General features: G+C 68.0%; 3 protein-coding genes across 5 annotated transcripts; 1 reads left to right on the forward strand and 2 right to left on the reverse strand.

Moving 5' to 3' along the window:
- Positions 1-1939: 1939 nt before the first annotated feature.
- Positions 1940-3342, reverse strand: LOC143165258 (mesoderm posterior protein 1-like). Its single transcript, XM_076348715.1, has 2 exons — positions 2431-3342; positions 1940-2002 (listed from the first exon to the last, which is right to left on the reverse strand). Exons 1-2 carry the CDS (start codon positions 3340-3342, stop codon positions 1940-1942), a joined length of 975 nt encoding a protein of 324 aa, XP_076204830.1.
- A 3907-nt stretch (positions 3343-7249) lies between these two features.
- On the forward strand, positions 7250-8168 carry LOC143165216 (uncharacterized). The gene is made up of 2 exons (XM_076348670.1): positions 7250-8056; positions 8163-8168. The coding sequence occupies exons 1-2, from the start codon at positions 7250-7252 to the stop codon at positions 8166-8168; spliced, it is 813 nt and encodes a 270-aa protein (XP_076204785.1).
- A 1367-nt stretch (positions 8169-9535) lies between these two features.
- ANPEP (alanyl aminopeptidase, membrane) lies at positions 9536-19696 on the reverse strand. Of its 3 annotated transcripts, none has more exons than XM_076348192.1 (21): positions 19635-19696; positions 14873-15844; positions 14469-14614; positions 14245-14381; positions 14034-14160; positions 13769-13923; positions 13581-13694; positions 13289-13432; positions 13111-13176; positions 12902-12967; positions 12525-12697; positions 12366-12442; positions 12068-12201; positions 11851-11906; positions 11583-11730; positions 11327-11418; positions 11041-11151; positions 10782-10949; positions 10567-10707; positions 10293-10374; positions 9536-9978 (listed from the first exon to the last, which is right to left on the reverse strand). In XM_076348192.1, exons 2-21 carry the CDS (start codon positions 15520-15522, stop codon positions 9820-9822), a joined length of 2946 nt encoding a protein of 981 aa, XP_076204307.1. In that variant the 5' UTR covers positions 15523-15844; positions 19635-19696; the 3' UTR covers positions 9536-9819. The 3 variants fall into 3 exon arrangements, with proteins under 3 accessions (XP_076204307.1, XP_076204308.1, XP_076204306.1); XM_076348193.1 differs by lacking the exon at positions 19635-19696 and adding an exon at positions 18632-18648; XM_076348191.1 differs by lacking the exon at positions 19635-19696 and adding an exon at positions 17847-17930.
- Positions 19697-20916: the final 1220 nt, after the last annotated feature.

Raw genomic sequence — 20916 nt, forward strand, 5'->3', positions numbered from 1 at the left:
CTGTGCCCAGTGGCAGCAAGCCGAGGGGGCCAGGGAAAGAAAGGGACCAGGGCAGGTACCGCTGTCACACTGGCGCCTGCAGCCACCTCCGCGCCTGCTGCTGGGCCACACTCAGCAGGCGGCCGGTAGGATGCCCTTGGTAGCTCAGGTTGCTCCTTGACGTAGCCAGCCCACTTGGAACAGCTTGGTCCTTCACCCTGTGCCACCCACACACACACAGACATGTAAGCGTGCACAGTGCTCACACAGACACACAGAGACTCAAATGCACATTCCTGTTGATGCACACACAGATGCACACATGCATGCACACGTGCACACACAGCTCTGCCCTGAGATCTGAGTCCCTCTACCCCCCGCCTGCAGGCAGGCAGCTCTGTCCCCCTCTGCCTGCTCCCACTGCACCAGCTCATCCCAAATCCCATCCTAATGGCGCGGGCTGGCATGGCCCCGGCTCGGCACCTTGTGTGGCTGCCTGCCCCAGGAAACCTGCCTGGGTCAGCCCCCACCCGGAGCAGGGCAATAGGTGCCCAAGGCAGCGGGGCCAGGGAGCTGGGTGAGGAGCTGGGCAGAGGGAGATGCCCCGCAGCTGTGGGAGGGAGCCCCCCAGCCTGAGCATGCCCCAGCCTGGGGGAAGGACCTGCCTTAGCCCCCAGCCCGGGTGAGCGCTGCAGCCTGCCCTCCCCAGGGCTGGGACTGCTGCTGCCAGAGCTGGGCATTGGGGTGCATCGTTTGGGGGGGGCGCAGAGACCCACAGGTCCCTTCTCCCAGCCCTGCCCCTGCCAGCTGCTCCCCCCGACCACGGCTGTTCCCACGGCCGGAGCATGTCCCCATGGCCAGAGTGTGTCCCCAAGTCCCTTGAGCCCTGGCCGGGGGGGAGCTGCAGCCTGGGGGAGGGCAGGGGGGCTGCTTTGCATCTCAAAGGCTTCGCCCCCCTGGCAGAGGGAATTAACATTATTAGCAAGTCATTTCACAGATAAGTGGGGCTCATTAGCCCTGCAGACCCCCTGCCCCAGAGCCCCCAGAGTGGGTGGAGAAGGGCCCCCGGCACATTAGCACCCGGCTGTCAGGCCCCACCAGGGTCCCTGTAATGGACTCTCCAGACCCCAGCCAGCCGCAGGCCCCCGCACCCCACAGGGTTGAGGGGGCTGGGGGGCAGAGGAGCCCCATCTGCAACCCCCCCACACTCCCCTCTGCCTGCGGTGTCTCCAGCCCGATGGGGTCAGCCCCAGCCCCACACCTGAGCCCTTCCCCTGTTGCTGGACCCCAAATACCCACCTTTAACCCTGCGCTGTGGGGGCTCTCACAGGCACCAGCACAGGGGGCAGGCGATGCTCAGCTCGCACCGAGCCCCAGGGCTGGATCCGGAAGGTGCTGATGACCCCCACCCCTCCCCAGCCAGGGGACAGGCCCCAGGACAGGAGGTGTCTCTCCCAATACCTCCCTGCAATTGCTTTCCCACATGCTGTCCAGCCACCCTGCAGCTGCATGCCATGGCCCCCAGCCCCTGCAGCCCAGCAAGGCGGCGTTGGATGCGTGCCAGAGCCCCTGCCCATGCCTGGCAGGATGTCCATGGCCTGCCCTGCTGCAGAGCAGGAGTTTCACCAGCTCGGCCATCCTCTCCTGGCCCCAAACCTGCTCCCGGAGCTGACGTGGTGGCCCAGGCATGCTGCACCCCGTCCCATGCCCAGCTCCTGCCACGGGAACAGCCACGCGGTGACACATGGAGGGGCACAAGGGTTTATTTATGTACAGTTGCAGCCGCCCCAGCACATCCAGCACAGCTCCAGGCTCACACAAGAGGCAGCTCGCCCCCCCCCATCTCCCAGCTGTCCAAGTGGGGACACACGTCTCCCAAGCTGCAGGCATCCGGGCAGCGCGTCGTGGGGCCACGTGGCACCGGGTGCTCCAGCACTGGGGAGCTGGGGGCTCATCCAGGTCAGTCCTGGGGCTGCGGCGGAAGCAGAGCCTCCAAGAGAGAGAGCAGGTCTGCGGAGAGGTCCTGGGAGGAGCAGAGGGTGGGTGAGATGGTAACCGGCCAGGGCAGGGGTCCAGGGCAGGGCCAGGGTCTCGGGGGGTGCAGGAACGGGGCTGACGGAGCCCACCTGCCAGGAGGACTCCCGGTCAGGGACAAGCAGGACCATGGCCTCAGGTCTGCCCCAGCTGATGGGACCTCAACAAACACGAGGGAGGGTGGCACCAGGGAGGATTGGAGCAGGCTGAGGGATCCACATGCACCCACTGCAGGGAGGAGGGGGGACACCTCTCCGTTCCCACCCCCAGACAAAGTTGTTGTTACCCCAAAACCAGTCCCCGCACTGCCCCAAGCCAAAGGGACTCTGAGTGCACTGGGGGGGTTGAGCCCTGCCCCATGCCAGCCCCATGCTGGGGGCCACCTGGGCTCACCCCAACCCCTGCCAGCGCACGTACCTGGGTGACTGTCCCTGCATCCACGAACTCCGGCAACATCAGCCCCGCGTCCAGGAGGGGGTCGCCGGGGAGGTCCGGGGGGGCCCCTGCCCCTGCACAGTGAGGAGGGGACAGCCAGGAGGACACATTGGAGGCGACAGCCTCATGCAGCTCCAGGGGGGTCCCCGTCACAGGGATGTAGGGGGGCGACTCCCAGGCCCCCGTCCCCATGTCAGGAACCCCAAGCACCTCTGGGAGGTTCCCCGCAGCAGGGCCACAGGGGGGTGACCCCCAGGCCCCTGTCCCCATGCCAGGAGCCCCGTACAGCTCCGGGGAGGTCCCCACCGTGGGAGGTGACCCCCAGCCCACAGTGCTGGGGGGCGAAGCATCCCGTGGGGCCGGGGCTGGTGGGTGCAGGCAGGGATCCGGGATCTGGCAGCACCCCAGGCCCTGGGGGCAGAGGGGGCAGTGCCAGGGGGCCGCCCCCCATCGCTGGGCCAGCGCCTCCTCGCTGAGCCCCAGCAGGGCTGAGAGATGGGCGATGTAGCGGATGGCGAGGCGCAGGGTCTCGATCTTGGTGAGGCTCTGCCCCGCAGGTGCCAGCGCGGGTGGCAGGTAGTGCCGCAGCCGCAGCAGTGCCTGCGCCAGCCGCCGCATCCGCAGTTTCTCCCGCTCGCTGGCGCTCTGCCGCGAGCCTCCTGGCCCTGGGCCCCGGACCCCCTTCCTGCCCCCGGGGCCACCCCGCAGGCGGGGGGCGGCGGGGCCGCGGCAGGGTCCCCGGGCAGCAGCAGGGGACGAGAGGCCGCAAGAGTCGGGCGAGGATGCAGGCGAGCTGCTGCTGTAGCCCTCGAGGTCTGGGGGTCCATGGCAGCCCCAGTCCTGCAGCAGGGCCGTGGCGGGGAGCGGGAGGCCGGGGGCTGTCGAGTGGGCCATGGCTGTGGGGCCGTGTGCCGCCGTCCCACAGCTGCCCCGGCTTTATGCAGGGCTGGAGGTGTGAAGTGGCACCTTCGTGGCCGGCATCAGCACCACTTCAAAGGCGGGGGGGGGCCGAGGGCAGCCAGCTTTGAACACGCGGGTGACGAATTTTACCCCAGCGGTGTGAGGCCGCTCTGTGCTGCCCACCCCCCGGCATCCTTCACTCCCCGCACCATCCTGAGGATGGGGCTTGGGCCCCATGTGGGGGCCGTAGTGGGGGCTGCAGTGGGGGCTGCAATGAGGCTGGCAGCGGGGTTTGTAGCAGGGCCTTTATCGCGGTCTGCAGCAGGGTCTGCAGTGGGGTGCGAGCTGCAGCAGTGCCAGCTCTGGGTGACCATGTTCCCCACTACACAGCGTGGCCCCAGCCTGGCAGCAGCACGGCTCCGGCCGGGCATACCCGGTGCCCAGCGTGGCTCTGCGGGACACCGACCCCCGCGCCCCGTGCCGGGGGGGAGGGCACGGCCCACCCTCCCGCGGCAGGTCTCCCGCAGCCCCCGCTAATGGCGTTTCACACGCTGCCCCTAATGAGCCCGGCCGCCCGCTGAGCCCCGGCGCGGAGCCGCGGCCGCAGCCCGGTGCCAGCGGCTGCCGCGGGTGCGGTGACCCCCGCGGGGGGGGGGGGCGGGCGGGGCGGGGCTGGGAGGGGCCCCCCCGCCGCGTTCCCAGGCCCCGCAGGTGTCGGTGCCGGCGGGTGCGAAGGTTTCCAGGGAAACCCGGCCCCGCCGCGGGAAGGAAAACCCATCAGGGAGCGAGCGGGGGGGGCCGGGGCACCGCCCCCGGCACCGGCACGGCCCCCCCGGCAGCACGGCCCGCCCCGCAGCGCGGCCCCGCGGTGCCTCGGGGTACATGACCCCCACACGGCAATGTGCACAGCCCCGGGGGTACGGTGGTGGGCACGGGACCCCCCCCATACCGGGTGTGCACAGCCCCGGGGGTACAGCGGTGGGCACGGGAACCCCCCCCATACCGGGTGTGCAGAGCCCCGGGGGTACAGCGGTGGGCACGGGAACCCCCCCCATACCGGGTGTGCACAGCCCCGGGGGTACAGCGGTGGGCACGGGAACCCCCCCCATACCGGGTGTGCAGAGCCCCGGGGGTACAGCGGTGGGCACGGGAACCCCCCCCATACCGGGTGTGCAGAGCCCCGGGGGTACAGCGGTGGGCACGGGAACCCCCCCCATACCGGGTGTGCACAGCCCCGGGGGTACAGCGGTGGGCACGGGAACCCCCCCCATACCGGGTGTGCAGAGCCCCGGGGGTACAGCAGTGGGCACGGGAAACCCCCCCCCCATACCGGGTGTGCACAGCCCCGGGGGTACAGCAGTGGGCACAGGCTCCCCCAGTATCAGGTATCAGCCACCGAGCTGGGCAGGGGGCACAGGGCCGGCTGTGGGGCACGGAGCTGGGCACAGGGCACGGCGCCAGCAGTGGGGTGCAGGGCTGGCCCCTCCCCAGGGAAGTGCTGGTGACACGGCGGGTGAGCCAGCGCCTCATTGCTCATGGGCTCGTGTTTCCCAGTGGCCACATGAGAAGCTTGTTCAGTTTTCCTTGGCAATGCCATGACACGAGGTGATGAGATAAACCCTGCTTATTGCTCACCACCGGCCAAGCACTCCTGCCGTCCTCGCCGTGCTTGACGGAGCCGGGCACACTGCTCGGCCCTGCGGCAGCCCCGGGTGCCCGAGCCCTGCGGGGAGCCTGGGCAGGGGCATCGCTAGCATTTCAAAGCCCCATTGTCGGGTGTCGCAGGGTCCTGGGCATCCAGCGGTGCAGGGGCCGCAGGGACTAGGTGCTCCCCTGCCGCAGTCCCTTCCTGCCACCAAGCATGCCATGGCACCCAGCCCTGGTGCTGCTCAGAGCCATGTGTACCCCAAGGCATCACCCCTGCAGCCCAGCCCCCAGCCAAGCCGTGTTCCCAGTACCCACACCACCTGCCAGGCACTGTGAGGATTTTGGTATCTAAACTGGCCATTATCTCCCTGCAGACATTGCAGACATGGCGCAAAAACGCCAGAGTTAATTGCTAACAATCCCCTCTGCCCTCTTGCTGGAGGAAGTGCTGTGCCGCTGCCCCGTCCAAGGTCCAAGGCTGCCGGTGCCAACCTGGACCTGCAGCACATCTCTGGGTGCACAGACGTCTGACGCCATCCCTGAGCCCACCTCTGGGGCTGAGGGCTGCAGCAGGGGTCCGACGGCAGCCTGGCCCCGAGAGCGTGGCAGGATGCTCTGCGGGGTACTCTGCACCCGACAGCACAGCCTGGGGCACGGACCCTTCCCCGCGCACCCCTCACCGCTGCCCTGGCCCCGCTCCCCCCCATTCCCAGGCCCCCTCCTGGTTCTCATTAACTGATGAGCTCCCGGGTAATGAGTTCTGCGGCCCTGCCGGGCAGCCGCTTCCCACTTCCCTCTGTGTTTAGACAAGTGCTGGAGCATGGCTGGGCCGTGACAGTGCTGGCCGTGGGGTCAGAGCCCACCTGGGGGAGAGCCCACAGCCCCTCACTCCTCAGGGGAGATGGAGTCCCCCCACATCCCTCCTGTCCGTGTTGATGGAGGGTGGGCACAGGGCCATGGGGTGGACGTGGCGAGGGCACTGGGAGAGCTACAGGGCCTCCTGACGGTGCTGCCGGCCAAAGCTGGCCAAAGCCTTCCCCAGGCATTTGGTGCCCGGCTCAGACCCGTGCCCCCAGGAGCAGCCAGCCCTCCCGCTGAGGGGGTCCTGCCAGGCACTGCTGGGGGCCCTCCCCAGGACACCTTGCTGCCTACCTCGGACCTGCCACCCCTGCTCTGGCACCTCCTGGGTGTCAGATGTCTGCATGGCTCCCAGACGTGGCTGTGCACTCTTGTACCTCCAGCTGGGACGGGGATGGCTGGCAGGGATAGTGCCCAGAGGCTGTGCACAGCCCAGCAGAGCACGCCGCAAAAGCATCCCAGCAAATGGCCCTCTCCAGCCAGGAGCATTGCCCACCCCGAGCTGGGTGAGCAGCTGCCTCCCCTCTGCTTCTGCTGCTTCCCCCAGCCCACATGCGCAGGCAGGGTACCCTGCCCTGGAGCCTCCTAAAGGGCTTAGCACCCCAGCATGGTGCTGCCCGCTGCCTCCAGGACCCCGACCCCGGGTCTGGGGTTTGCACCAGCTAGACAAGCAGCACAGGAAGCCTCAGCTCCATGCAGAGGGGCACAGCCTGATGGGTCCCCACAAACACACAGGCTGTGCCTCCAGCTTCCCCAGAGCATGCCAGGAGCTCAGAGCTGGGGCTGCATCCCACGGGGTCAGGGAGACCGAGGCAGCACGGCCAGGTGAAGGGACATCACCCAGAAAAGGAGCACACTGGTCCCACCACCAGTGCACCAGCCTGGCTGCTGCTTCCCGGCATCCCCCTGCCCTCAAGGGGGTTGGCTGGAGCCGGGGGCACACCCAGGATCCCCAGCCCTCAGGCTGGGAGCTGTGCAGAGGGCAGGGGAGGTGTGGGGACACTGTTGGGTGTCAGGGCTGGCTGCTCAGGGTCCTGGCACTGAAAGGTCAAGTCCCCACTGCCCCCTGCAGCGCAGCCAGCCTGGCAGAGCCGTCATGAGGGACAGTGCAGGCTCTGGCAGAGCTGGTCAGCACGTTAGCATCTCTCATGGCCGTGTGAATTGGTCCCTGCACACTTCCCAGCACCAGGCAGCACCAATTAAGGGCCAGAGGAGTCAGAACTGACACCTCTGCAAATGGGCCTGGTATTCCCAGGCTCCCAGCCGGCCCCAGCCCAGCTCTGTAGGTTTTAACACCTCCAGGCGGTCACAAAGCTGTCGCCTCACACCCCAGCCCCGCATAAAGACGGGGCTGCCCAGGCACCCCCAGACACGGGCAGCAGAGCGGACCCCAGCCATGGCCGGACCCCCAGCCCCACTCCTGCCCCAGGGCCTCCAGCCCTCAGCAGGCTGTGCTCTGCTCTGGGACCAGGCTGGGGCCCTTGCCAATGCTACTTCCCCAACCCCTTCTGTGAAGCCCCCCGGCGCGTCCCCATGTCCCCCACGGGGCTGGCGGCCAGGGGCCAGGGGGTGGCAGGGTAATGGGGGCGAGTCAGGGCGGTGTGGGGGACCAGGGGGCCTGCGGCAGAGCGCCAGCAAGCGGGAGAAACTGCGGATGCGGCGGCTGGCGCAGGCACTGCTGCGGCTGCGGCACTACCTGCCACCCGCGCTGGCACCTGTGGGGCAGAGCCTCACCAAGATCGAGACCCTGCGCCTCGCCATCCGCTACATCGCCCATCTCTCAGCCCTGCTGGGGCTCAGCGAGGAGGCGCTGGCCCAGCGACGGGGGGCAGCCCCCCGGCACTGCTCCCTCTGCCCCCAAGGCCTGGGGTGCTGCCAGCCCCTGGACCCCTGCCTGCACCCATCAGCCCCGGCCCCACAGGATGCTTCGCCCCCCGGCACTGTGGGCTGGGGGTCACCTCCCATGGTGGGGACCCCCCTGGAGCTGTACGGGGCTCCTGGCATGGGGACAGGGGCCTGGGGGTCACCCCCCTGTGGCCCCACTGTGGGAACTCCCCCAGAGGTGCTTGGGGTTCCTGATATGGGGACGGGGGCCTGGGGGTCGCCCCCCTACATGCCTGCAGTGGGGACCCCCTCGGAGCTGCACAGGACCCCTGGCTCTGTCTCAGGGTCCTGGTCATCACCACCATACAGCCTCGGAGCAGTGACCCCGCTGGAGCCCCCCCGGCGACGTGCCATGGCCACAAGCACTGGGACGGCTTCCTCCTGCTGCTTGGAGCCTGCAGCCCCGCACCAGCCTCCCGGGGCAGGAATGACGGACACAGGGCCCCCTGGGACCCCGGCGCGAAGCTCCCAGCTGCCTGCGCATCGCCAGGTATGTATGGCCCCCTCCCCAGCCCAGCCCCTGCTCCCGCACGAAGGGGGCAGGGGGTGGATGGTCCTTGCTGGGTGCGGGCAGGGCTGCACCAGCAAAGCCACCTGCATGCCATGGCTGGGGTGTCCGCTTGGGCTGGGGGGCACAGTATGATTCATGCTGAGCCAGAGAGCCATCCCCGGGTGTGTGGGGCACAGCCGCCCCACGGCCGCTCACCTAACACAGCTCTTTCTGTACAGCTCGGCAGCCCACCGGCCCTGGACAGGCTTATCTCCCCGTCCCCCCGTGCAGCCCCCGTCCTGCCCAGCTGTGCCCCGGCATGGCACTGGGGGTGGCAGAGCTGATCCTGCACCCCCGGGCAGAGAGGCAGCGCAGGGGACGGCAGCGTGGTCATGCCACAGAGCTGTGCGGGATGGACACCAGGGAAGAATTCCTCATTAAAGCTGCCGCACACCACTGCACTCCGACTCGTTACTGTGGGACCCCGCTCGCTGCACCCTGGGCACCCCAGAGGCTGGCACCCCCACATCACAGCTCGGTGCCCCCTCCCAGCCCACCCCGCAGCTCAGAGATGTCCCCAGAGCTGGGGTGATGGAGGGACCCACCACCTGAGGGCTTCCCCAGCCCTGCTGACCACTGGAAGGGCAGCTCCCACCCACCCATCAGGTCCTGACCCATCCCTGTGCTCAACCTGTCCAGCTCCATCCCTTCAGGGACCTGGGTAGCCCACGGGGGACAGTCCCTGAGGGGCCGATGCCAGCACCCCCTCCTGCCAGGGCAGCTCAGGGAAGCCACGGCTGCCTCCTGCCCAGACCCTGCAGCGCCTCCCCCGAAGGGGGACCGTGCGGAGGCATACCGGCCCCAGAGGGAGCGGGCATGCCAGCCCCCTGTGCAGGGTGTGGGGCCGGGGCCCAGCAGGAGAGCTCGCACACAGCCGTCAGACGGAGGGGCCGGGGAGCTGGCGTCGGCAAAGCCCCCAGAGCCACTTAGCACCAGGCTCCTAACGGCCCGGGGGGGCTCTGCGTCCCCGGCCCCCGCCCCTTGCCCACCGTGGGGTCCCAGGCACTTCCTGCCCAGGCCCCGGCGCAGCCCCCCAGGCCGGCCCCGCAGAGCCGGCACGCGCCCTGTGCCCCCAGCATCCAGGGCCACTGGTGAAAGCTGACCTGCAAACCTTTATTTACACCCCCCAGGCCTTGCACGTGCCTGCAGAGCCCAGCACTGCCCCAGGCAGCCGAGGGCAGCAGGGCCCCACCCACTAGCCCAAAGCGCCCCCCCCCCCCCCCCCGTCCCCCTCCCCTGCCCATCATACAGGTGCCAGGCCCTGCCCGTGGGTGGCGGACCCTGCCCCTCAGGAGCAGTGAAGGACCCGGCCAGGCTGGCCCGGGAGGGGTGTGGGGCCACCGGGAGGGAGCATTTGAGGGTGGGGGCCAGAGAGGATGGAGTGAGCAGAGCTGGGGAGTGGGTGAGGGTCTAGCCGAGCCACGGGGTGGTGGGGTCTGGGAGCTTCGGGCTCGGCCCCCGCAGCCCATCCTGTGCCAGCCAGCCCTGCAGCCGGGCTGGGAAGAGGGTGCACAGCGGCCGGGGCCGTGCAGTTAGATGGAGGCGGTTTCGCCCTGGAACCAGGCCAGCACCGTCTCCTGGTTCTCCTTCACCCACTTGATGTTGGCGCGGGTTCTCTCCAGGGCCTGCTCCAGCGCCCGTGTCCCTGACCCGAAGCCGATGTCCTGGTTGTCCGCCTTGAACTGCTCCAGCTGCCGAGGAGAAGAGGTGCTGGAGCAGGCATGGGGCACCCCGGCAGCCCTCAGCAGTACCCCAGCAGCCCCCAGCAGCACCCCGACAGTACCCTGACAGCCCCCCGGCAGCCCGGGATGGGGACAGAAGCTGCCCGGACACCTGGGCACACGAGGGGCAGGGGCAGGGGCAGGAACAGGAGCCCTGCATCCCAAGGGCTGCTGGCAAAGGGCGGGTTGCAAGGCACCTGCAGCTCAGAGCCATGGCCCTGCTCCTGCCAGGGCTGGGGTCCCTGATGCCCGGTCCCACGGACCCTGCCAGGGTCCAGCCTCACCTGCTGCAGCTCAAACTCCGTGGAAAACCGCTGGGTCACTGATAAAATCAGCCGGGAGAAGGAGAAGGAGCCGCCCCCGTACCTGGGAGAGCAGAGGGATGGCTGAGCCAGGGGCCCTGGGCAGAGCAGCACCAGGGGACCGAGGCTGAGCCGACCCCACACAGCTGGGGGAAGGGATGGTGCCTCCCCCCCTGAGGGGCACAGGCAGATGGGGGATGCTGCCTGCCCCAACCGGCCCTCCACAGCCCCCCACAGCTCCCTGCACGGTGCTCACTGGCTGAAGAGCATCCTCCATTTGCCGCGGATGAAGTCCCAGGCCAGGGGCTGCCCCACCACGTTGCTGGCGATGCTGTTGATGGTGGCGGTGGCGTCCTGCTTCCGGATCTTGTTGGGATCGAGGGTGTACTGCAGGTACCTAGGGGGGAACACTGCTGGGTGAGGGGCTGGCAGGGGCAGAGCCGTGGCATCCGCCCGGGACCCCACACCCACCGACTGAGGATCCAGGGTTGGGGGCTGCAGGAGAGGGCTGTGCGGAGCTTGTCAGCCTCGGACACGACGGTGGCCTCTTTGAACCTCTCCCAGATGAAGTTCCAGGCCTCCTCCCCGCCCGTGGCCACTATGCTGCAGTAGATGGAGGAGCGCAGGTTCGGGGGGATCCTGCAGGAGAGAAGAGCCGTCTCAGCCGGGAGCCCCTTGTCGTGCCCAGCCCAGCCGCCTACCGTGGCACTGGGGCACCCTGGGGACTCACGGGTTCTTGGTGACATTTTGCTGCCACTTGCGGAAGTACTCAGTGGACAGGTTCTGGCACTCGGTGATGCCGTAGGAGCAGGCTGTGCTGATGGCATTGATCTCATTGTACCTGGGCAGAGAGGGGCTGTGTGGGGCTGGGGGCCAGCACACGGTAGCCACACACCAACCATCCGGTGCCAGGCCGCAAGCGGGGCCATGCCCTCTCCCACACACTGGGGTGACCATCCTCATGCGGTCAGGGAGACCCCGGGGGTCCAGCCTGGCCCCGGGACTGCGGCACTCACTGGTCCATCAGGCCACTGGGGATGTTGATCCAGCCATTGGTGATGTTCTTGTAGTGGTTGAAGAGGGGCATCACCTGTTTCTGCATGTATTTCTGGGAGGCAGGAGGATGGTCAGCACCCAGTGGCACCAGCAGCAGCCCCCCGCCCAGCTCTGGGTGCAGACCCAGCCCCTCGCCCCCGTTCCCCCAGCATGGGGCTCTGCCAAGCGGCGGGACCTGCTGTGGGGCCAGGGCTAGGCGGTGGTGGCACTGCTCACCGTCATCACCCCGAAGACCTCACTGCGGTCAAACATCAGCTGGAAGTAATGGAGATTGTTGAGCGCCGCCTCCCAGGGCATGTACGCTGTCTCCCGGCTCAGAAACCGTGTGGTGTTCAAGGCCAAGGTCACACTGACGTACTTGGCCCTGTGAGGGGTGGGGGCAGCATCAGCTTCCCGGCCCCGCAGCCGCTGCCTACTCCCAGGGTGCCCAGCCCGCCCGTCCCCCTCGCCCCGGCAGGCACCCGGGGCAGCCAGCACAGCTCACCTGGCCAGGTTAAAGGCATCATCAATGATCTGGGCACGGTTGATCACGGGGATGGCCTGGGAGAGGGCAGAGTCAGCGTCTCAGGGCAGCCCTGAGTGGGGTGCGTGGGGTGTGTGGGGTGCGTGGGGTGTGTGGGGTGCATGGGGTGTGCGGGTGCATGGGGTGGGGGCCCACCCACAGCCCACCCACAGCCCACACCCCAGCTGGCCCCGTGTACCTGGTGGTTGGTGGAGAGCTGTCTGAGGAGCTGGTCCCAGTTCTCTGGGTTGTAGTTGACACGGAAGTACCCGCTGACATTCAGGTTCAGCAGGAGCCAGCTGGCGCTGCTGACCTTGAACTGGTAGTTGAATGCTGGGAGGGGGAGAGGAGGGTCTGCTGGAGCCACCCCCCTGCCCGCGAGGGGTGCCAGGCTCAGCCCCCCCCACCGGTGCCCCCCCAGGGGACCCCGACCCCCGCTGGGGCAGGGGAGGTGGCATCGAGACTCCCGCTCCCAGCCCGGGCAGGGCACACCGTACCTGAGCGTTTGGTCAGCCAGTACCTGCCCCCAGCGGTCTTATGCTTCTTCCAGGTGATGGGGACGATCCAGGTATAGCTGTGACAGGGACAGGCAGGCAGTGGGACCGACCCTTGCCCCCCTGGCCCCTGCGCTGCTGATGGCCCCCTGCCCCACTCACTTGAAGGCAGAGGGTCTCTCCACCACGGAGGTGGGGTCCAGCAGGAAGTGGTTCTGTCTGACGGTGCCGGTGAGGGTGTTGACGGTCACCACGGGGAAGCCCATCTGCAGCGTCCAGCGGTCCATGATCTTGCTGATGGAGTTGGGCAGTGAGACATTGCTCTCCATGACAGCCTGCAGGGAGGGCAGCACCACAGGTCACCGGTGCCAGGGGGTCCGTGTGGGGTGCAGGGCTCAGCTGGTGCTGCACCTCTCACCCAGTGCGCAGCAGCTGTGTGGCCAGGACCCCGTCCCGCCGGCAGCCCCCCAGAGCCAGGGCAGCGGCGGGGAAGGGGCTCGGTTGGGGGGAGCAGCCGGGAGCAGCCAGCCCCCTCCTACCTTTTGCAAATGAGACCAGAGGTCCGTGTAGGTGGTGCTTCCATAGGCGAAGGTGTGGAGGTAGGACTGTGGGAGAGCACCAGGAGAGACAGGTGGGCAGGGGCAGGTCCAGAGCACAGGACACCCGCAGAGCACCCGGGGAGGCCCCTGCCGCGGGCCACCCACCCCGCACCAGGGCTCGGTGCCCCCCGACACCAGCAGAGCCTCACCTGCAGCCCCTTCTTGAACACGTCCTCAGTGAGGAAGTCGGAGAGCATCCGCAGCACCGACGCTCCCTGCAGAGACAGCAGGTGAGAGACCCTGGGTGCACGGGGCACCCCGCAGCCCACCCCACCGCCCCAGGACCCCTGCACCCAGTTCCCGTGAGCCTGGCGCTCGCGCGCCCACCTTGCTGTAGGAGATGCTGTCAAAGACCTCGCTGATCTGGGCCGGGGTGTTGATCTCATCTTCGCGGAAGGAAAGCGGGTGGGAGGTGGTCAGGGCATCCGTCGCCATCACCTTGTACACTTCGTTCAGCACCATCAGGTCTTTCTGCAGGGGTGAGTGCCAGCACCCGCCTCAGCTCTGCTCGCACCCTCCTGGCAGCGGGGGCAGCCCCCAGGGGTGCCTGCACTCCCTGCCCGCACCCCCCTCCCGCACCCCTTGCCTGCACCCCCTGCCCACTGGCCCCATCACTCACAATGTTCCAGGAGGGCTCTGCTGAGTCGGCACCCAGGTACTCCACATAGGAGGCGAAGCCCTCGTTTAGCCACAGGTCGTTCCACCACCGCAGTGTCACCAGGTTCCCAAACCACTGCGGGGGGGGCACAGCGCCCTGTCAGCTGGGTCCAGCCAGCCGGCGGGGCGGGCAAGGGGCCCGGCAGGTACCTGATGGGCCAACTCGTGGGCGATGACAGTCACCACCCGCTCCTTATTGCCGATGGAGGAGTAGACATTGTCAAAGAGCAATGAGTTCTCCCGGTAGGTCACCAGCCCCCAGTTCTCCATTGCGCCCGCGTTGAAGTCGGGGAGGCCGACCTGGTCTGGGGGACAGAGGGGTCCCATTGGCACACTGCTGCCAGGGTGCCGGACTGCCCACCCCCCCTGCAGCTGGCGGCTCCTCCCAAGGACGCGGCCGCCCTGCGGCACCCACCAGACTTGGGCAGCGGGTACGCCGTGTTGTAGTGCCTCTCGAAGAAGTTGAGGATGGGGCCAGTCACCTTGAGCGCATAGTTGCCCTGGCCCTCGGCAATGGCCTTGGGGCGGCCCCAGATGCGGATCTGGAGGGGAGAGACACGGGACTCAGCCGCTGCCTGGGCTCAGACCCCCGGGCGGGCGGGGGTTGCCCCCCACCCCCAGCCTACCAGCACGTTCCCCGAGGTGTTATGCACGTAGCTGAACTGGCTGACGATGAAGGCCAGCAGGTAGGTGGACATTTTGGGGGTGGTCTGGAACTCGGTGACGTTCCAGCTCTTCCCGTCAATCTGCTGCTGCCAGGTGCCTGCAGGGAGCAGAGGGAGGGAGGTTACCCCGCAGCCCTGCCGGGCCCCCAGCCCCCCCCGACCGTGGCTCCCCCCGCCCCACTCACTCCTGGCGGGCATGTTGGAAATGGCCTTGTGGTCGGAGGGGTGGATCAGCGTCACTGTGAAGGTGGCTTTCATGGCAGGCTCGTCGAAGCAGGGGAAGGCTTTCCGTGCGTCGGCTGCCTGCATCTGTGTCGTGGCCACCACCTTCCTGCAAGCAAATCCCATCAGCGCCCAGGGGCCTCTGCAGGGGCCGGCACCCCCCCCGGGTCCCTCTGCTCACCCCGTGCCCTGCCCGCTCCCCGGTCCCCTCCTCGCTGGGGTGGCATGTGGACACAGGGGGGCACAGAGGCTCTCCCACACTCATCCCGCTGTCCCAGTGAGAGAGGAGCCCCAAACCTGGCCCGTGCCCTCCACCACCCCCAGGCCAGCCCTGCGCCCCCACCTTGGCCCCCTGCCCTCCACCTACTTGTTGCCCGACTCATCCACGTATTCACTGCGGTAGAAGCCGGCCAAGTCGTCAGCCAGCTCCCCCGTGAAGATGCTGACAAGCCGGTAGCGCTGGCCCTGCTGCAGCAGGCCATTCAACTGCACCACCAGGTACTGGGTGGGGGTCTCCAGCCAGGTGTTACTGATGTGGGGCACGCTGGAGCCATCCACCGCATGCAGTGAGGTGTGGAAGGGCCCCTGCAGGGTGTACTTCAGCTTCTTGCTGTGTATGAGGATGAGGTCAGTGGCTTCCATGCAGACGAAGACCACGCTGCTGTTGCCCTTGAAGATGTACGTGTTGTTGGCATCGGGCGTCAGGAAGGGCTGCAGGGTCACCTCGTAGGACTCCGGCCTCAGCGTCGTCGGCAGCCTCCACCGGTTCCAGGGCTTGTTGGGGGCAGCGGTGGTGTTGGGGGCAGCGGTGGTGTTGGGGGCAGCGGTGGTGTTGGGGGCAGCAGTGGAGGGGGGGGCAGCCGTGGTGGTGGTGGTGTCGGCAATGCCAGGATCTGTTGGCTTGTTCTTCTCCTGGGCATACACCACTGAGAGCGCGATGATGGTGGCCACGGCCCCCAGGCCCAGCACAATGGCCACGATGCCCACACTCTTGCTGATGAAGAAGCCGGCCGCCATGGCGGGGCTGCAGGAGCGGTGCTCGTGAAGGAGGCACTGCCCGGCTGGCACGGCTTTTAGCCTCTCGCTCCCACGAGGTTTATTAGTCTAAGTTAATGGGTGAAGTATTAAACGACCATGAGGCTCAGGATGGCGATGGCCCCTGGGATGAGCCTTCCACCCGCCCTCCTCCCGGCCTTGCAGGAGCACTAACACCCAGTGCCGCTGCAGCAGGGGGTAAAACCGGCAGCTCAGGATTGCACCATCAGGGATAGGCAGTGTGGGAGTTGGCACGGGCTGTGGGCCAGAACTCCTAGGGTCCCTCCCGAGCACCGGCCTGGCCCTGCAAAAGGGACAGAGCGGGTGGTCACAGCCGGTGGCCACGTCCCTGCCTCGCCATGAGGCAAGGTGGGCGGCCCCGGAACCCAAGCCCAGCCTCCGGCTCAGCATCGCCCTGTTTGCCCTCGACTGATGGGGTGGTCTGAGCCACTGCTGGGGGGTCCCGGCTGCCCCTCTGCCTGCGAGGGACCTATTGCTGGGGCTGAGGGCACAGCAGATGGGGGCCAGCACCTGCACCCTGGAGGGGCACACCTCGTCGGGCTGCCCACGCACCAGGGGAAAAGCGGGAGGGCACACAGTGCAGCTCCAGGGGGCCACAGCGGCGCAGGTGGAGCCCGGGACCATGCTGGGGAGGACCCCACCCTGCCTGCAGCCCTCTCAAAGTCCAGGGTTGCATCGCCTGGCTCGCACCTGGAGGTCAAACTCCGGGCCCCGTGAACCCAGCCCAAGCAGGAGCATGCCCACTGCTGCCAGCCATGGGGCACCCAGCAGCCTGCACACACCACAGGCCGCGCTTGGTCCTCCCACCAGCCGCAGCCCGGGTGAGCTGGGTGTCTCAACCAGCATGGCACATGGCTGGGAGACGGCGGGTCCTGTGGGCAGAGCCTTGCCTGTGCCCCACGGCGCAGAGCCCCCGGCCAGGGGCCTGGCTGGAGCCAAGCAAGCACACCAGGGCTCGGGGTGCTGGTGCACAGGACAGGGGCACATGCTTCTCCGTGAGAGCTCTGCCCTGGCAGGGGAGAGCAGCCTGAGCCCCCTAGGCTGTGTGGGTCAGCCCCAGGATCTCTGCCAGAGGCTTCCCTGGGCACAGCAGAAAGCCACGGAGCAAAGTCCCTGTGCGGGTCAGGGTGGGGAGGGGAGGCGCTGCTTCTCGCCTTGGGAATAGAAACTCCTTTCCCCAAGATCTGATCTCCAGTGGGGTGACATGGGCAGGTCCTGCTGAGAGCCGCAGCTCTGGGGCAAGGGGTGAACCCGGGAAGAGGCTGAGCAGTGTCCTCAGGGAACTGTGCCCTGTCCCTGACAGCGCCCAGCTGCACCTGCCGGCATCACTGTGCCTGGCAGAGCAGCCCTGGGATGGTGCGGCATCCCTGAGCATCCCCTTCCCCACAGAGCCCGGACATCCCTGCGGCCTAGCCAGCCACTGCTGCGTGCAGGGCTGCAGCACAGGCATGCTCTGTCCCGCTCCCTGCCCTTGCTTTGGCCAAAGGCACAGGGTTTGGGGAACAGCGTACACCAAATCACAGCTGGGACAGCTCCCCCGGGACTGGGGGCCACAGCTAGCTGGGAGGGTGCCGGGCACCCCGCACACCCTCTGTCCTGCACTGATGGTCATACTGCACCCCTGCCCGGCACTGGCCCTCCCCACACAGACCCCCTCGGGCACTGCGTGCAGGCACTCACCCCAGCTCGCCTCCACGCTGGCCCCCTGTTAACACCAGCCAGCCCCTGTGCCCCTCCCTGACCCCCCTTCTCAGATTGCCTGCACCACCCCACGCCACACGCGCCCCATCTCCCCCAGCCCCAGTGCACGCAGGCTCCTGATCGCCCCACTGCAAAGCCTCCTCCTCCATGGAGCCCTTGCAGATGGTGCACACGTGTCCCACGTCCCACACGCAGACACCCAGGGCACAGATGCTGGGCGTCACCCACATGGACACACAGCTCCCTTGAGGCTCTGGCCCCACACACCCCATAACCTCACATGCACACACATCCCAGAGCCCTCCATAACCTCATGCATCCCCATGGACCCCCCCAAAGCCTCCCCCCATCACATGCTCTATAACCCCATGCACACGAACCCCGCAGGTCCGAACATGCAAGCCCACAGCCTCGCCGCCTGCCCCACACCCCACAGTCCCGTGCCAGCCCCTGCATGCACCCACACAGCCCCTTTCCCCGCTCAGCCCAAGCCAACGATCCCCCAGGGCGGGGAACCCTAGGACCCCTGGTTCGGGGTCTGCTCCCCCACGGGGGTCTCGGCAGCGGCATTGCCCCCCACTCACCTTCCTGCGCTCAGCCGCGGGGAGCGAGGGGCAGAGGGGCTCCCGCCCTCCCCATCCCCACCGTGGAACCCAGGACTGCGTCCTGCCTGCGCCCGGTTCTCGGGCGTCTCAGCTCCGCTAGCTCAGCCGCCAGCGGGAGGAAGGTTTCCTCCTAAAGCTCCGAGGGAAGTAACCTGAACCTCCTCGCCCCCTTAACCCCTGGGCTGCTGCCGGCCCGGGGACTGGCGGGGCACGTCCCGGGGCGGGGGCCAGGGCAGCGGGGGGCAGCGGGGCGCAGAGCCCAGCCCGGGCGCGGGGTATCCCGGCCCCAGCACGGGCTCCCGCACACCCGGCGCAGGGACAGGGCGAGGGGTCTCTGCTGGGGGAAGGCGCCTTCAGCCCCGGGCAGAGCGGGACCCCCGGGGCTGCGGGACCCCTGGGGCACCACCCCAGCTGGGAGACGTTAGTTGGGGATGTGCGCCAGAGGCAGCCTGCCAGCCGCACACAGCCTGGGGACCGCGGTGCCCCGCTGCTGGGGACGAACCGCCCCTGCCTGCCTGGCCCCTACACCCTGGAGCCCCCCTGGGGTCCTGCTGGGCGTCCCCTCCCTCACACCAGCCTTGGCCAGCATGCTTATTCCGGGGGGTGGCTGGAAAGGGGACAAACCATCACCCATCAGCAGCCAAGCCAGGCTGTGCCCCCTCCCTGCAGTACCCAGAGCACCCAGGCACACCAGGAACGGTGTCCCTCCTTAGGGGTGCCCCCCACTCAGCCCCCTAGCCCAGCACCCTGTGCCCCAGCCCCACCTGGCACCCCCTGCTCCAGCAGCAGTGGGTTCAGGGACATCCCAGTCCTTGTGGGCAACCTGTGGGCCTGTGGTCGTGGCGCAGATGGGTTTGCCGGGTGCAGTGCCCCGAGGCAGCCAGGCCCCAGGGTCTCTCCGCTCAGGGAGTGACCCAGCACAGCCTGGGCACCGGGCCGGGACTCAGGCTCGTCCAGTGCTTGGCAGGGTGAGGGTAAACATTTGTCTACTTTACAGCAGGTACTTGCAGAGGGGCTGGGCCGGTGCCAGGCTCCATCAGCCTGCTCCCCTCCGCCTTGTTGCCGGGGAGGGGCCCCTGGAGTTGGGGGACACACTCCGGCAAGCAAACCCTGGCCGAGCTCAGCAAAATACAGCACCCATCGGTGCCAAAGCACAGCCTGGCTGGGGACAGGCGATGGAGCCGCAGGAGACAGGAGACAGCCCCAAGACCCAGCCACATCTCCCATCTCAAGACCATGCAGGCACCTCAGACAGGAGAACACTGAGCCCCCAGGCAGCCCCTGCCCTCCACGTCCCTGCACATGCTGCATCCCCCCAGCTCGCCTTCGGGTGCAGGAGGGGTTTGGTGACCTGGCCACGGCCCCTTGGGGCACACAGGGTCATTGCCAGCGCCGGATGCCTCACAGCCCTACCCTGGGCAGGAATGCTGCTGCCCGCAGCAGGAGCCAGGTCTCACGTTCAGTGCAGCCTCCTCCCTCTGCTCTGCCAGGTCATTCGGGGCTCCTGTCCCTGAGCAGGACCCCAGGGTCCCTGGGCAGCCAGCACGCCAGCCCCGAGGAGCCAGGGCTTGCAGGGCCACCTCTGCCCCAGCCAGGCTGGGACTGCTCCCACACAACCCCATGGCCACTGGGTTCAGGGCTGCAGCCCTCTTGGGTGGGGAAATGGGGGTCCAGCGGTTTGGCCCGGCTCATCCCGGGGTGAACCACCCCATCGTCTCTGCCCTCTTCCACACGGGTGAGGGTAAAGGGAGCAGCAGAGGGACTCACCCTGCCACAGCACGGTCCTCGGTCCTTGGCCTCCCACAGACCCGCAGGGCTGAGGCTCTGGCAGGATGTGGGAAGGGGCAGCAAGGCCAGAGCCGTTACCGGAGGCGGCTGTGCACAAACATCTCCTCGCTGCAGAGGAAGCACGTATGGCCGGACACATCCTGTACTGGGGACTGCCGTGCCATGGCGTGGGGCTGGACACAGGCATGGCCCATCGCAGCCAGGGCTGCCTGCCCCAGCCCAAACCCCCCAGGCACCCCCGTGTCCCAGGCCTGGAGCAGAGCAGGACGCGGGCACCACGACGAGTTCCTCGCTGCGGGCAAGCGAGTGTTTTCCCCTCCAACTGTCCCAGTGCCTGCCGAACCCCGTGTCCCAGCCCCAGGACACAGCCCGGAGCACCGCTCACCTGCTCACCTGCGTGGAGCACCACGCTGCTCCAGCAGCCGACAGGAGGAGGAGGAGGGCTGGCAGAGAAGAGGAAGAAGCAGGTTGACCTCCACGAGCCACTGGCAGTGGCTCGTGGCCAGCTGGGGAAGGGTTAAGCTGCAGGGAGGGGAGACAGCAGAAAAATTCCTTCCAGGCAGAGTAACAGTTTCCCTGCCAGGGGAAGTGGAGGCAGAGCCCACGGGAGCACAGCTGGCCCAGCCGCCGGAGGGGAAGCAGAGGAAGGGGCCTCGAGCCAGCCTGGAGGCTGGTGGCCAGATGAAGCTGTGGCGGAGCCAGGGGCGCAGGGCACCTGGCTTGAGGAGCCCTGCTGCTCAGGGACCTCGCTGCCTGGCCCGTCCCCTGCAGCCATGCTCACTCTGACCCCCAGGACCAGCCCTGCTCTCCCCAGGCCTCGGGGACACTAGCCCCAGCCCTACAGACTGCACGTGCCCCGCTGAGCTGTATGGGGCTTGCAGCTGCCCTGTCTGAGAGCAGACCAGGGATGCTCTGCAGCAGAGAGAAGGCAGGAAAGCTGGCAGGAGGGCAGCGGGCACTGGCAGGTTGCAGGCTGGTGACCCTGCCTCCAATGGCCCAGAGCAGGGGACGCCGCCACTGTCACAGCCCAAGCGGGGCCACCATGCTCCCCCCCACCTGCTCTGGAGAGCAGGACAGGCTGCAGTCAGGAACCCTGCCCCAGAGCCCATGCTGCAGCAACCCCAGCCCTCCCCCGGGGGGGGTCCAGGGCCCCATTTCCCACCCCCATGCAACAGCCCGGGCACCAGCCTCTGCCAGCTGAGAGCCCCCCAGAGCTGCAGCTGCCCAGCAAGAGCTGCGCAGAGGCCCCTGGCCCCCACAG

The sequence above is a fragment of the Aptenodytes patagonicus genome, chromosome 10 (genome assembly GCF_965638725.1).
Source record: "Aptenodytes patagonicus chromosome 10, bAptPat1.pri.cur, whole genome shotgun sequence".
NCBI classification, from domain to species: Eukaryota; Metazoa; Chordata; class Aves; order Sphenisciformes; family Spheniscidae; genus Aptenodytes; species Aptenodytes patagonicus.

What these genes read in the sequence shown, in the direction of transcription:
- LOC143165258 (XM_076348715.1), bottom strand. Translation starts at nt 3,342, where the DNA reads ATGGCCCACTCGACAGCCCCCGGCCTCCCGCTCCCCGCCACGGCCCTG. An exon ending in ATGCAGGGACAGTCACCCAG is followed by an intron (nt 2,003 to 2,430) that starts GTACGTGCGCTG and finishes TGCTCCTCCCAG; the next exon opens with GACCTCTCCGCAGACCTGCT.
- LOC143165216 (XM_076348670.1), top strand. Translation starts at nt 7,250, where the DNA reads ATGGCCGGACCCCCAGCCCCACTCCTGCCCCAGGGCCTCCAGCCCTCA.
- ANPEP (XM_076348192.1), bottom strand. Translation starts at nt 15,522, where the DNA reads ATGGCGGCCGGCTTCTTCATCAGCAAGAGTGTGGGCATCGTGGCCATT. An exon ending in TTCCAACATGCCCGCCAGGA is followed by an intron (nt 14,382 to 14,468) that starts GTGAGTGGGGCG and finishes TGCTCCCTGCAG; the next exon opens with GCACCTGGCAGCAGCAGATT. An exon ending in CCCACGAGTTGGCCCATCAG is followed by an intron (nt 13,695 to 13,768) that starts GTACCTGCCGGG and finishes CCCCCCCCGCAG; the next exon opens with TGGTTTGGGAACCTGGTGAC.